A 14,109-nucleotide genomic window follows, 5' to 3' on the forward strand; every position below is an offset into this window, starting at 1 on the left:
TTACCACATTACTTCCTCTGTTATGGTCAATTACGAACAAAGAAAAAAACTGTAAAATTTATAAGAAAAAAGTGAATATTGGTAATAAATAAAGAGAAAAATTAAATTGTGTGGATGAAATTAAAAAATAGTTAAATTATATGAATGAGATTAAAAGAAAGTGATGAGTCATTATCTAAAAATAGAAATGATGCAAAATGAGTAAAAACGAACCAAAATGACAATCAATTCAAAATAAGTAGGGTGGAGGGGTACTCATTTGTCCCGTAAAAATTGTTGTATTTGACTTTTTGATATGAGAGCTTTTAAGATTAATTATAACAATTTTAATGGAACCGAGAGAGCAGGTTGCTAGCTAGCATTACACCACTATAGGAGTACCTTGCACTTGTTGCATGATTGTATTAGGGTTTGTTGCCTCTATCAGATCATTTCAGTCATTCCATTAAATGATTTAGTTCATCCCAAGAGATTCAGCTACTTGTTTTCCATATCTTTATTTGATGGGCAAGACATGGAGTCCATTAAATAATCTTAAATCCTTTCCAATCTAGCTTGGTTTCAAATAAAAACGTTATCCAAACTAAACTACTTTGTAGACACAATTATTCTTCTAATGAATGGGGTAGATTTTTTTCAAAATGAATTTCAAAGAGATAGAATATATTATATTCTTTTTAGGTATTCGTATATCATAAAGACTATAGTTATGATATTACTTAATAGTAATATTTGTCATTAATGTCATGACCGACTATCTGATTACATTGTAATGTGATTCATAAAAGCAATTATATAATATTTATATCAACTAACTTTCAAATTTGTAATCCTCACTAGTGTCTTTTCCAAAAAAAAATCATTTTTAACGTTAGGTTTCCTTGAAATGAGTTTCTAAGTGTTCAAACACTGGGTGTATTGAATCCTATTTGATTTGTTTTACAAAATATGCACCCTTGCCAAAAAAAAAAAAAAAAAAAAAAAACTTAACGGGCTTTCTAAAAAACGTCTTTAATATTATATATTTTTCCTCTGAATTTTTTCATTTTGAAAGAGATTGAGCTGAATAATCCCTTCAAATTCTTCATTTATAAATTAATCTCCTTTAAATATTTGTATCTTGTTTTAATAGAAACATGTATTATGTAGTATTTCCTAAGAAGAAACTGCATTTGATTTTCATTGCCCCTCTTCCCTAACCCTCCCCTTCAATCAACCTACCTCATATCAAAAAGTTAAAGGAAAAAAAAAACATCCTTTAAAATTTGGTTTTAATCAAAGTAAATTCATCTTTTTTGATTTCTCCACTTTATTTTGATAAAATCGTCAAATACGTATGTCCATTTAATTTTGCAAGAATTGTATGTTCACATGTTTATAATCTTATTCTTTCATTTAAGGCAACAAAACTAAACAAAATAGGAAAATATAACATAAAAAAATCATTAAAATGAAAAGTTTCCTATTAAAAGTTCAAAAAGAGCCTATATACACAGATGCATTACAGTGCAGCATATCAAGAGTCCAATTCAAAATGGTTTCCCTAAGCCAACTTTAGTTCATAAAATTGAAATATTAGTGAAAATAATACACTACATGCTTAATATAGCCAAAAGAGCACAGAAGTTATTACTGCAATACCAAAATTGATTGCCCTGACAAGGACTTGCGGTAAAACGTAAATTCGAGAACCTCTGTAAAACCAACTCACTGTAAAGGACGGGCTCAATTGCCATATATATGTCTGTGGATGGGTTGGCTATTTAAACTCTTAACGACCTCCAACCACGGTTTATCTACGACTAAAAGAGAACTTTTGGAGGCGTGACTAACAAATAAAACTGGATGTCTAAACTCGAAAAATTCGAAATTTCGTCTACCATACAGCTTAATATACATGTCTGTCTGTTGCAACTTACGCTTCAACCGTCCATTTGAATTTAGTTTCTTCGAGACCGAGTCCAAACTGTTGAGCATTTCAATAGGAACTAGGTCGCTATTACTATCATCTCGTTCCACGGGAATTTCAAAGTCAATTAAGCACATTGCCCTGTAAAAGAATTACATTCATTATCAGACCAACAGTCTAATTGCAGCGTCAAAACTAGATGCGATCAGCGGAGAGTGAAAACTTACTCAATGAAGAAGACCAACGGATAAAGGGTTGAAGACATAAAAGTACAAGATAGCCTTTAACAAAACAAACACAACATATAACGAATATCTGTGTCTGTTCAAAGCACTTTTGAGTTAACGATTGGACAAGATGTCCAATTTGCCTTTTTCTACAAATCCTATCTTAGATATTCTGAAATTCTGTTCAGTTTTTCTTATTCGCTTTTGTTACTGGTCGAGTGATAGAGAAATCATTTCATGTCCGTCTACCCCTTTATCTCTTATAATACTTTCTATATAAACAAACATAATTGATTGTCTGGCACAAAGGTAGAGAAAAGCCCTACGGTAATTAATTCACCCATAAACAAAGAAAATGGCAAATTATAAATTTTTATAAACAAAAATTTTCTATAATACCATGTGCATTCTTTTTATTTTTAAAACGCCTTTTCATAAAAAAAAAAAAACACTGCTTTATAACTGAATTCAAGGCCCAGTAAAAAGGCATCTTTTTTCGCTATTGGCATCTCACTTTTCCCAAACTCTAAGCGTTTTTGCTTGTCCCTGCGTGCCTTACACCTAGACGCACCTAGGAAAGTTTCAAAAACTAAAACATCTATAATTATTAGCAGATCACTCAATAAGATTTCCATCACATATGAGCTAAAGTATTGATTTTGGTAGGACTTCCGCTTCTACATTTTAAATTGCAAGGCCATACTTTGCAAATGAAATGATACTTCTGAAAGAATGAAATGGAATTCTCCTCAAAGGATTTAGCATGCTTTGAAGCATTTTTTAAGTCCATTACGCTCAAGTAATCCTACTATTATGCAATTCTATAGCATTTTAGACTAAATGTATGGATGTATGATGATAGTGCTTGAGTATGACATGCTACCCTTCACACACACAGGGCACCTCTCTGTTATTAGTTCATCATGAATCAATTTTGAAAGTGACATTGTTGAAGTTATAGTGCATGTAAATTTCATGGAGTACCACATTCCAAGTCCATGTAATCCCTTTAGCTGAAAGATGAAATGCCTAAAAGACTAGTGCTTGTTCACTTGTACGCCCTCCATTCGCACACACAGCTACATGTAATTCTTTGTACACACTCCATTGTACTCAAATGCTTCACTTCCAATTGATACGGAGAAAAAGTGAAGCCGAATACATGTAGTTCACTTGTACACCCTCCATTTCATTTAAAAGCTTCACTCCAAATTCCCTTTGATACTGTGTATCCTCACAAGTCAATTTTTTTAGTTCCTAATCAGAAACTTAACACCTTGATAAGCCATCATAAACTGTAGTAAGCTACAACTAAATCGTCAATACATCTTCAATTTTACCCCCATAAAGAGAAAAGGAACCCGAGCGTGATTGGGCACTTTTCTGCAACTAATTTTTCAGGTGCTTAGGGAAAAGACCAGAAATGCGCAGCACCACAACCTCAACATTGAAATGCTAGAGAAATTGCCGGACCAATATGCACAAAAATAAGTTTACAAATACTTTTGACAATACTTATCTTCAAAAGCTAGAAATTATAAGGAACCGTGCATCAGAAAATTATGGTAAAAAAAAAAAAAGGAATTAAAAGACTGATAAGTTGCAAATCAAACAATTAATCTCAAATGAAAAGCACAAAATTACGTTAACATTAGGTGGGGGCAAAATCCAACTCAGAAACATAGAAGAAAACAAACCTTGAACTGTAGACAACCATGGATGAACTTGCAGATGGTGGGAATGAGACACCAATAACCTCGCCAGGGAACTCCTGGAACGTCCGAGGCAAGGCAAAAGAATTCTTTCTTGACCATTCACCCAGTTGTTTGGCCTCCACATCAAATGCATATACTTGGTTAGATGAAGTTGTAATGACAAGTACATTGTTACTGTGAGGAGAGAACCCACCAGCAGTAACAGAAGCACCATCTAATCTTGATATAAACCAATGCTGTCTGTTACCCCATAAAAGTAAGTAGTCAGTCAGAGACAGAGACAAATAATGCAATCAGAACAGCAAGATAAAAAATGAAAGAAAAAAGCAGGAAAAATGTTAGATTGTCAGAACTTGATAAAAACATAGATACAGAGCAATTATAAACAACATATTCCACCATTACAGCTAAAGTCCATACAGCAATAACAAAAAGATTATGCAAGACCATACTAAATCACGTAAGTACCTGCCAAGTAAAAATATGGGGCATATGAGAACTCAAAATTGGGCAAGTTCATGACAGTATGAACTATGAAGTTACAGACAAGGCACAAGAACATAATGATTAATATGTATCATAACATTTGCAGCAATAGTCATGTTTCCTATGGATAATGGACAATACATCATTAAGTGAGAAAATTTAAAAATCAAACAGAAAACTGAATTAATATCTGCAACCTCTTCCTATGAAACCACTATGCATTAAATTTCGTAGTGTTATCAATTTTTAGACGAAAAGTAGTACTCCCTTGTAGATATCAAAAACATTTCCCTCAGTCCCGCAAAACAAGGAATGTAGAGGGTACCCTTTGATTGAGGTGGCAAAGAGATTATTCGGATTAGATTTGGGTCGCATCATGTTAGGTCATTTCAACGGATTGAATCAGTTAGGTGATGGATTTAAGTGTATTCCATTTTGAGCCGGGATTATTTGGGTTTATTACCTTTTATCTTAGGAAAAATGGAGGGAAAATGCAATTCTAGGTGATTCGCTTCTAAAACTCTCACCTTCGAGATTATACTTGAAAATCTCACCTTTTATACATATCCTTTATGAAATCTCAAGCAAATCTAGTCAAAACACAGGCCTATTGGGATAAAATGCGTTTTACACATAGATAGTAGTGTGATTATTAATCGTTAATTTATCAAGTTAGGATGTAGTGAGAGTCTTCTTAATGGGTAATGTTGAATATTTAGATTGGAAATTGGAATACTTGCACATCTTCGATACTACAGCAATTTAACCAATAAAGGAAGACTATTAAGAAACTCGGGGTTGTTCACCCAAGACTTAAGGATTTATATTGTTAATTTTCCTATATCTTTTATTTACAAAAGTACTTATTCGGCATTATTGTTCAAAAATTAAAAATAAAACAAGATTACAGATTATTGTTATCAAGATAGCCAATTTTGACATTCTTCATTTACAAGCCAAAATATTTGGCTCAATACTTACGACGGAAACATTGTTCCAACTACTACCAATTAGACCAAGGTTCCAATCAAAGTACGAGGAACACTTTAACAAGCATGACACAAAAGAAAAGAGAAAAGCAAATAACCATACACACCCAAACACCAACCTAAACATATATACGCATTCGACTTGCTAATAAAAAAATTGAATTCAAAGATGATAAACACCACTTGTTCTTACCTATATATCTCCATATTGAAAACATATATGTCCCCGAAGCAATTGACCGCAGCCAGCCACTGGCCATCAAAACTTGTGAACAGTTTTGTAATAGGAGGCTCGCTGGGAGGAGAATACTCGTCTTGTGTCTTGCGGCTGGGAGTGAAAATGTGAACTATATCTGAGGATGCCAGGTCCACAATCTGCACCAACAAATGCAAGCATAGGAACACACATTCCGTGAATAATTTTTAAAACTCAATCAGTAACCAAAGACATTATCACAACCTTGCTCTAAAGTTCAACTTTCATCCATTTTCAAAAATAAGATAACGAAAAAATCAAGATTGAAAAATCAGAAAAAAAAAAAAAAAAAAAGACAGACAGAAAGACAGTTTCATTAAGCCTTCTAGTCTACGTTCAGTTCCCATCTGAATTAAAAATAGAATAACATGGTCGATCAATACAAAGTCACAGAATGTACCTAGTCAAAAAAGAACTCATGAATCTAAATCAAAAAACCAGGACAGACTAACCCCTTTTTTTTATTCAGATCCTGAACTGATACCATGTTGGTCCAAAAAATGCTCCTACACAAATACCCAGTTACCCCAAAAATGGCTGCCAATGCCATATTGGTCCAAAATTTGTACCTATACATAACTGACCTTGGGGAGACATGTTTCAAATGCCACCAAAAAATATGGACCACAATAAAGATAACCCACAAGTTTATTGTTCTCAACGCAAAATAGCTTATGAAGTTGCACTCATTCACATAGAAAAAAGGCTTTAAATCCCAAAACTTCAAAAAATTTCTGGCGTAAAGAGGAAAAAAAATTTACTACCAAAAACGAAAGTCGGTCCACTAAAGTAATGAAGATCCAAACAAATGTCAAATTACTGAAAATAAAAGATACACAAACAAATACTAAGTCCCAACCAAACTGCAGATATATCAGATTGATAAATATATAGAGTCAATAGCTTATAGAACTGGCTAAAAATCTGCAAGATGAATGCATAACTAGATTTATAGCTAAATAACTAATTCCAAAATAACAAAATTATAGTGTAATCTACACTTCACCAGCAATAAATGATTTTAAGAATTGCATCATAAGTCAAAATTGACAATAAAGCTTGGCTACCTTTGTTCTCAAGCTTGAACAAATCCTCAACGTGTTCAATAGAAACGTAACATGCACCAAATAATAATATACCTCTAGAAAAGCATGACCATAATAAAGTATGCAAAAATAAAATCAAAGAGGAAAAAAAAATACATACATATATTCGTCTATCACCTCCTGCAATGATCAATCGAGAAGAATCCGTGGTGAAACAAAGCGCATGAGCGTAAGGAAGTTTTCCAGGAAGATGTCTCTTGTTGACAAGCCACGCAGTTTTGCTACCTTCAGTTCTTTTTAATTCAAACATGCTGGGCTTCACATGATTAGAAAAGCAAAAAAGTGACCCACAAGGAGAAATAGTGCTACAAGTAATCTTTCCGGATCCTTTTCTATTGACACGGACAAGCAAATTAGTTGTTGCAGGTCCACCAGGAGCTTTGTCAAGAGCAGCGCCATTTCCCAGTTTCAAAGACATAATATCAACTCCATTAGAAGATTGAACTAAAAGCAAAGGCATCTTGTTGAAAGCAGAGCTTTGAACAAAATGCACGGGGACCCTTTGAGGAGCAGGGCAGACATCATGAGGTGAGAATTTTGTAAACTCATTGGCAGAATATGCAAATATCCTAGTGTCATCACCAGCTGAAAGAAGCATCGGCACCCCCATATTAGCCCACTTGTGATAACTGAAGTCAACAGGTTTCCCTTTCCTACGAACTTTTTTTACCTTGTCATGCAGAAGCGAACCTAACAAAGAACAGCAAGTCTCAATCAGGAACACGCCTTTAAATAGCTACAGTGTAAGCAAGGATATTAAACACTGTACATGCTCTACAATCATGAACAATGCTGCATAAAATTGCAGCAGAAAGACAGACCTTCCTGGCAAATAGGCACAGCAACTGTCAAAGCTCTAACATCATGTGTATGAGCACTTTTGCTATCAACAAAAACCCATCTCTTCCTGACTTCAGAGGACAACTTTTCATTCGCACTGGAGTCAGGAGCATCCTCAGAAAGCTTATATAAGATTACCTGTTACAAGATAATGAACTATCCATTAGTTAGGGCTTCATTTGCTATTGCATATTGCATTTCAGAAGTGAATCATGCATCGCCATTTCCACATCATTTTACAAACACAACAATTAGACTTGCCTGCTAGAAATACCACATGATCAGAAAATATACACAAGCAGCTACAAAATCTATTCCTGGAAGTGTCCCCCAGTGGAGGCTCTAGAAAATCATTTTGTCTCATCTATACACATAAGGCGTGCATTTTTTGCGCTTTGCCCTTTCAGTGTATTGGCGTGCATTTTTTGTTTTATACCTTTTGCATTTAAAGCACTTTTGGTTTTAATTGAGAAAAACTATTTTTAATTACTTTGTCAAATACCAATCACACAAAAAAATTGGTTCTTCTTTGAAAGAGAATAGGAAGAAGGATTTGGGCAAAACAAGGATTTGCTTACAATTTTACAACTTTATAGACTTCTCTTCTAGGGTTCCCAAACGACTAGGTTTTTCCTTATTTTCTAATGTTTCTATCTTCTATCTTAAGGATTATTCATCTTTTTTTCTTCTCTTCCTTCGTCTTGTTTTTAATCTTCTTTTATCATTTAGTTCTTCTTTATATTTCAGATTTTCTTTTCTTTAATAATCCATTTGTTGTTTTTTCTTTTGTCAATTCACTTTATTTTATTTGTCTTCATTCTTCAAGATTTTTCAATTTTACTTGTGTGGGTTTATCATTTATGTCAACAACAAAGGTAACATAACAGCCCATTAGAAAGAAAAACATCAAAAACATTCAAGAATATATTTGCAAGTGGTTTCCATACAAAAGGCATCATGGTCAACTTCCCAATGCAAAAACTTATACCATCCCATCAAGTGTTCCAATGAATGACTCATACCTTGCCATCAGAACCAGCTGAAAACACTCTATTGTGAGAAGGTGAAGCAGCCAAAGCATATGCATCACCTTTGTGAAGAGAATGAGCCTGCAAGAGTGTTCCATGCTTAATATCCCAAAACTGAACACTGCCCGTACTATCAGCACTGACAAGTTCTTCACCCCTGAACATCAAACATCGATGATTACACAAACAAAGCTGAGAATGACACTTTCAAACAGCATAACGGCAACAATGAGGAGGGTATGCTGAGGTGCAGACATATGTAGCCTTATCCTACAAGGTGAAAACCATAAAGCCACAACAAACACATTAGAGTGGCAAGGCCAAAGATTTAGAGTTCTTTGGCTTCCGATTATAGAGGACTATTTTGAAATGGCTCACTATCTCATTTGCACTTTGCAGTTTTTATCTAAGAAAAGTTGTACGTAATATTTGCTACCACAGGTCAGTCACAAACACCCTATTTATAATTACTAACAAAGGTAAAGTTACATATAACCCCCACACACCACCCAAGTGGAAAATACTAATGACAATGGGGTAATGGAATACATAACAAAGTAGCTCACCTTAGTGCAAGTAGTGACCATACACAAAGATCAGATCCTGTCCCCAAACCACCAAGACCTACAGTTATCCTATATAATTCTTGCAGCCGCTTTGTATCCCAACATCGAATGTACCTGTAAATTACAATATATTACATTATCCAACTCAAACTTCTTCACGTTTGCTGATATGTCTTCAGATCTTCACATTATCTATTTTCTCCCAAGTAACAAATTCATTCAAGGTTTTGAAAATGCTTACCCATCACTACTTCCCGAAAAGATCAAATTTCCATCAAGACTCCAAATTACACTAAGAACTCGACCTGTTACAACAGAAAAGTAGACAGTAGGCAATCAATAGTTCAAAAACCAACCCAATATGTTGTACTTCTCAATACTAATGAGCAACTAACCGCTGACTCTAGGCAAAGATTTATGGTATGTCAGTTCATCAGCATCAGTAATATTATATAATCTCACACAACCATCATCACAAGCAAGAGCTAAGCGACGATCCTCCACGGAAGATTGTGTATAAAGCTCAACCAAATCGTCACTATCATCATCATCACTACTATCAGAATCGACACTAACATTATCTATGACTACCCCATTTCCATTGCTTAGTGCCTCAGGTTCTATATCTTCCTTAGGCCTCTTAGAAGGCTCCAAAGCCATCTGCCATATCGAGACACCAACTGTTTCTAACACAACCTGGCATTGCAAGATAATTAAAACCAAAAAAAAATCACAATTTAGCATGTACACCCTAAAATGAGCTGTTAATTTGAATACATTCACTTAAAAAAAGTATTTGAGCATAACCTTTTGTTTCATTGTGTAAAGATCCCACTCGGAAACAGACCCATCTATGCTAGAAGAAAACAATCTACCAGAAGGGGAGTCCTTAGAACTTGTACGGCACCAAACAAGTCCAGTAATTCTTGAATTAGGATCACCAGGAATAGTCTAAAGAAAACCCACGAAACCGCAAAAGTTAGCAACAATTTGCAATTAGAATCAAAAAAATTGCGGAGAAAAGACAGAAAAGCATACCAATTGGCAGTGCCAACCGACAGAACCAGGAGAAACAAGCCAAATCTCGAGAGAACCATCTTCTCTCGCAGCGGCGACTTGCGACTCATCCACACTAGTGGCTAGAGCAACTACTGCCGATGGCCTCCAATCGATAGAGCTTATTCTGTATTGATGTAGCATTTTTAGGGTTTGACAACAAAAATTGATTATCCCTCTTTCAATTAGGTTTTCAGAGTGGATTCGGGAAAAAGAAGGAAAGAATATGAATCATAGAAAGAGGAGAAGATGGATATTAGGCGACGCCTGAGTTTTAGGTTTTTGAGGGTTTAAGCTTTTAGATAGACGACCCGGATTTATTTGGATCATCCATATCCAATTACTAATACTGTGAATCTGTCCCAATGTCATTTGGTTCTTATGGTGTTTTTAACTTGGTTCGGTATTTAAAAGAAATTCCCAAGTTCTTAAATGTCACAATTTCTATTGAGTATATTAAAATAATCACTTATACTTTTAAATTGATCAGTTAAAGAAGGAAAATATAATTTTAAAAATTCCATCTTTTGCTCGTTATCTTTTAAAAATCTCACATTTCGATTATTTTTTAAAAATTCGACCATTATACTGCGTTTTCTTTTAAAGAACTGACCTTATTAAGTTACTTGCAAAATTCAGCAGTAAATAAATTAAGAACCAAAAGATCGGATATTTAAAAGAAAACGGAGTATAAAGGTTGAATTTTTAAAAAATAATCAAAAAGTAGAATTTTTAAAAGACAACGAGTAAAAGATAGAATTTTTAAACTTAAATTTTCCATTAAAGAATTATTGCAATTATATGGGCTCATCTTCAGACGACTTCATGTAAGATGAGCCAAAAGAAATTTTGAAAAAAAAAAGGCCATATTTTCCAAAAAAAACCTCCCAGAATAAGCTTGTTGGGAAAGTATTTTTCAAAAAAGCATCAATTAAACCAAACTTATGGTTTTTGGCTTTGTTCGTTATTAATAATAGCGACATAACATATGAGTTGTGACACTGTTGAAAAGTCAAGAAAATCTTTCTTCGCAGTTCGTAACAGCGAACAGAGATGTCCTTATCAAATAAGGTCAAATCTCTATTCGTAGTTACTAATAGTGAACAAATATGCAATCTTATTTGACTAGAACACCTATATTTGCTATTACTAACAGTGAACAGAGTCTAATATGTCAATTCTTTTTATTAACCCATCTTGTCTTGCCCCACCAAGAATTTATCTCGATCCTCCCCAATCTAGCACATTAAACACCTTTAGTAAGATACTTGTACAATACACTAGCAGAGCCGTTCCTGATAGTAGTTTTGAGGTGCAACTGTCTAGGGCCCAATTTATAAAAGGCTCAAATTGAGTTAATTCTTATCATTAAAAATTAGTTTGTGCATAATTTCTAATCCTTATATGATCTTAAATTTGTATATTTATTTGACATTAATATGATGGAAAAAAGAGAAATTATATGATATATAGTTGAAGAAAAAAACCAAAATTTTACTTATACAAGGGCCTTTTTTTATGTTTCGCCTAGGGCTCCAAAATTGTCAAAAATAGCACTGTACGCTAGTATATTAGTTTGATTACTTATTATTTTTTATTAATATAATATAATGTGTGCTTATAGCGTTAAGGTGAGTGATCAATCCAAATTGATTTTGCAAGATAAATATGTAACTTGGATAATTGATCAAGTCATATATTTAATAGGAAATTCCACTTGGTAGCGTCCAATTTTTATGAAACGCCAGTGATAGCATTTTTGTAAGATTTTTCCACATGGTAGCATCCAGTTTATGCACTATCTAACTGCCGTAGCATTTTCCGTTAAATTCTGGTTAATTTCCATTTAATTGATCATTTCGTAAGATTTTTCCACATTGTAGCATCCAGTTTTTGCTCTCAAATGTTTAAATCACCAATTAATTTATCAACGCCCTTAAATATTGTAACTACTTTATTTTCATTCTAATTATTGACATTATAAAGTTCAAAAGGCGCATTACAAACACTAATAAATAATTTAAAAGACACATTTTATAAGCTTAAAAGGTACATTTCATGAGTTCAAAAGGTGCATTCAAAACACTAATACATATCTACTTAATTGGATTTTATTTTCACATTGTTTGTTATATAATTGTCAAATCATTTTTGATATTGCGTCAAATTGGATTCAGTCATAAGGCTTTCGGATCTCTAGCTATTTCTACAAGGTGTGCTTAACCTTGTAAAAATCAAAAGTGAGTAATAAAAGAACATCTACACAACCTTATCCTCATATTTCATTGAGATCAGGAAATACATGAATTGATATCCACATAACCAATTCCATTGTCTAATGTTGATCAATAGCACAACCCATTTATGTTCTTCCCTTAATTCATCAAATCTCAAATCAGCCTATAATGTATTTGGTCACAATAATACTTATTTTTCTTGTCCAAACTTTACTGGCAATTTTGGTTACAATTCCATCAGTATTATACAGAGGCCCATTGCCATTGACATAAGAATATGTTGCAGGGCAAGAAGGAGAGTTCGATACGAAGACAACGATGAAGATGAAGATAGTTATGGTTACAATGAAGAAATAGGCTTGCTGGAAATGTACAGTCAGTCATCGAGAGATGAAGCTCTTCTTGTTACGGCTATACTTGATGATCAACTAGTAGAAATTGTTATCTTTAAGGTATGGTCAAAAATCATCAAACTCCTCATTTTTAAAGTCAACTACCATAATTATTAAAAAAATTATCGTGAATAATATAATATTTCGTCAATTTTCATATAATAATATTAACTTTTGATTAACCATATATAACATCAACTTAGGGTTTTTTTTTCCTATAATAATACTAACTTTAATTTATTAGCTAATTTACCAATTTTTTTTGTCATATAATCTCCTATAGCTTTATTTTTAACATGTTAGAAATGCTCTACGGAAACACCCTATAATTGGTATTATTTATGGTTAATCAAAAGTTATTATTATAAGAAAATAAGCAAAAAATTATAGTATTATTCCTAGTAATTTTTCCTAATTATTTAAAAATACAAGTATATAATAAATGTACTAAATCAATTATTAATTGTACATTATTAAAAATTATACAAAATATTTTCTTAGCGTACTCAAAGAAGGTTTGGGGCATGCATAGGGTGTCTAACGATATGGGATATCTCAAAGTAATGAGCTTATACTAGTTTACATTAGTTTGTGTTAATACAGCTTTAGTTTGATATACTTGCAATTTAGGATTCATAATTTCGAAAAAAATATAATAAAAATAGGGTCTAAAATTTTAAAGTGTATTTTATTCTGCTCTAAGCTAAATTATATTACCTCAGGTTTTTAATAGCTACACTTTACTCAAAAAGGGAAAAATGTAGCTATTAATATAAAATTAAGGTAATACAATGTCTACTCGAAAGTCACTTATTCTTGTTATTGTAGTGAAACACTGAGATTTGAAATATAATAATTGTAGGGTTTTTCGTCATGCTTGAACTACCAAACTTCATCAGATCCGACAAAAAGCGTAGTTCCACAAAGAGCAAGAATTAAGACGATAGACAGGATCAAAGGTCCCTTAAACCCAACCAACATTGAGTATATTGAGAAAGGTTTGACGTGGGAGACATTTTTAAGTCGAATCCGCTCTAACTAATCATACTTCTTACTGCACTGTACAAGTTTTTGTTCAAATAAAAATAACTATTCCTTCTTTCCTAACTCCTTGTAATTGTGTATTGAACCTGCTCAATAGAATTCATATATGCATTTACCGATGTTTGTTCGATCGCACTTACGTACGTGACTCGAAAGCGCTTACAATACACGATTTGAGCATCAGAAGGACGTAGTCTTGAACACTATGCAATGACGTGTTTTGATTATGCTTATACTTTCCCGTCTGAGCATTAAACA

General features: G+C 33.3%; 2 protein-coding genes across 2 annotated transcripts; one reads left to right on the forward strand and one right to left on the reverse strand.

Moving 5' to 3' along the window:
- Window positions 1-1,442: 1,442 nt before the first annotated feature.
- Window positions 1,443-10,537, reverse strand: LOC130810559 (WD repeat-containing protein PCN). Its single transcript, XM_057676666.1, has 11 exons — window positions 10,161-10,537; window positions 9,930-10,073; window positions 9,518-9,818; window positions 9,364-9,427; window positions 9,123-9,236; window positions 8,551-8,713; window positions 7,510-7,666; window positions 6,789-7,378; window positions 5,520-5,701; window positions 3,834-4,091; window positions 1,443-2,050 (listed from the first exon to the last, which is right to left on the reverse strand). The coding sequence occupies exons 1-11, from the start codon at window positions 10,320-10,322 to the stop codon at window positions 1,726-1,728; spliced, it is 2,460 nt and encodes an 819-aa protein (XP_057532649.1). The 5' UTR covers window positions 10,323-10,537; the 3' UTR covers window positions 1,443-1,725.
- A 1,821-nt stretch (window positions 10,538-12,358) lies between these two features.
- Window positions 12,359-13,974, forward strand: LOC130810190 (uncharacterized). The gene is made up of 2 exons (XM_057676164.1): window positions 12,359-12,867; window positions 13,670-13,974. Exons 1-2 carry the CDS (start codon window positions 12,517-12,519, stop codon window positions 13,847-13,849), a joined length of 531 nt encoding a protein of 176 aa, XP_057532147.1. The 5' UTR covers window positions 12,359-12,516; the 3' UTR covers window positions 13,850-13,974.
- Window positions 13,975-14,109: the final 135 nt, after the last annotated feature.

This window comes from Amaranthus tricolor, chromosome 4, assembly GCF_026212465.1.
Source record: "Amaranthus tricolor cultivar Red isolate AtriRed21 chromosome 4, ASM2621246v1, whole genome shotgun sequence".
NCBI classification, from domain to species: Eukaryota; Viridiplantae; Streptophyta; class Magnoliopsida; order Caryophyllales; family Amaranthaceae; genus Amaranthus; species Amaranthus tricolor.

What these genes read in the sequence shown, in the direction of transcription:
- LOC130810190 (XM_057676164.1), top strand. Translation starts at nt 12,517, where the DNA reads ATGTTGATCAATAGCACAACCCATTTATGTTCTTCCCTTAATTCATCA. An exon ending in TAGAAATTGTTATCTTTAAG is followed by an intron (nt 12,868 to 13,669) that starts GTATGGTCAAAA and finishes TAATAATTGTAG; the next exon opens with GGTTTTTCGTCATGCTTGAA.
- LOC130810559 (XM_057676666.1), bottom strand. Translation starts at nt 10,322, where the DNA reads ATGCTACATCAATACAGAATAAGCTCTATCGATTGGAGGCCATCGGCA. An exon ending in TGGTCACTACTTGCACTAAG is followed by an intron (nt 8,714 to 9,122) that starts GTGAGCTACTTT and finishes TTTGATGTTCAG; the next exon opens with GGGTGAAGAACTTGTCAGTG. An exon ending in TTCAATATGGAGATATATAG is followed by an intron (nt 4,092 to 5,519) that starts GTAAGAACAAGT and finishes ATGGGGTAACAG; the next exon opens with ACAGCATTGGTTTATATCAA.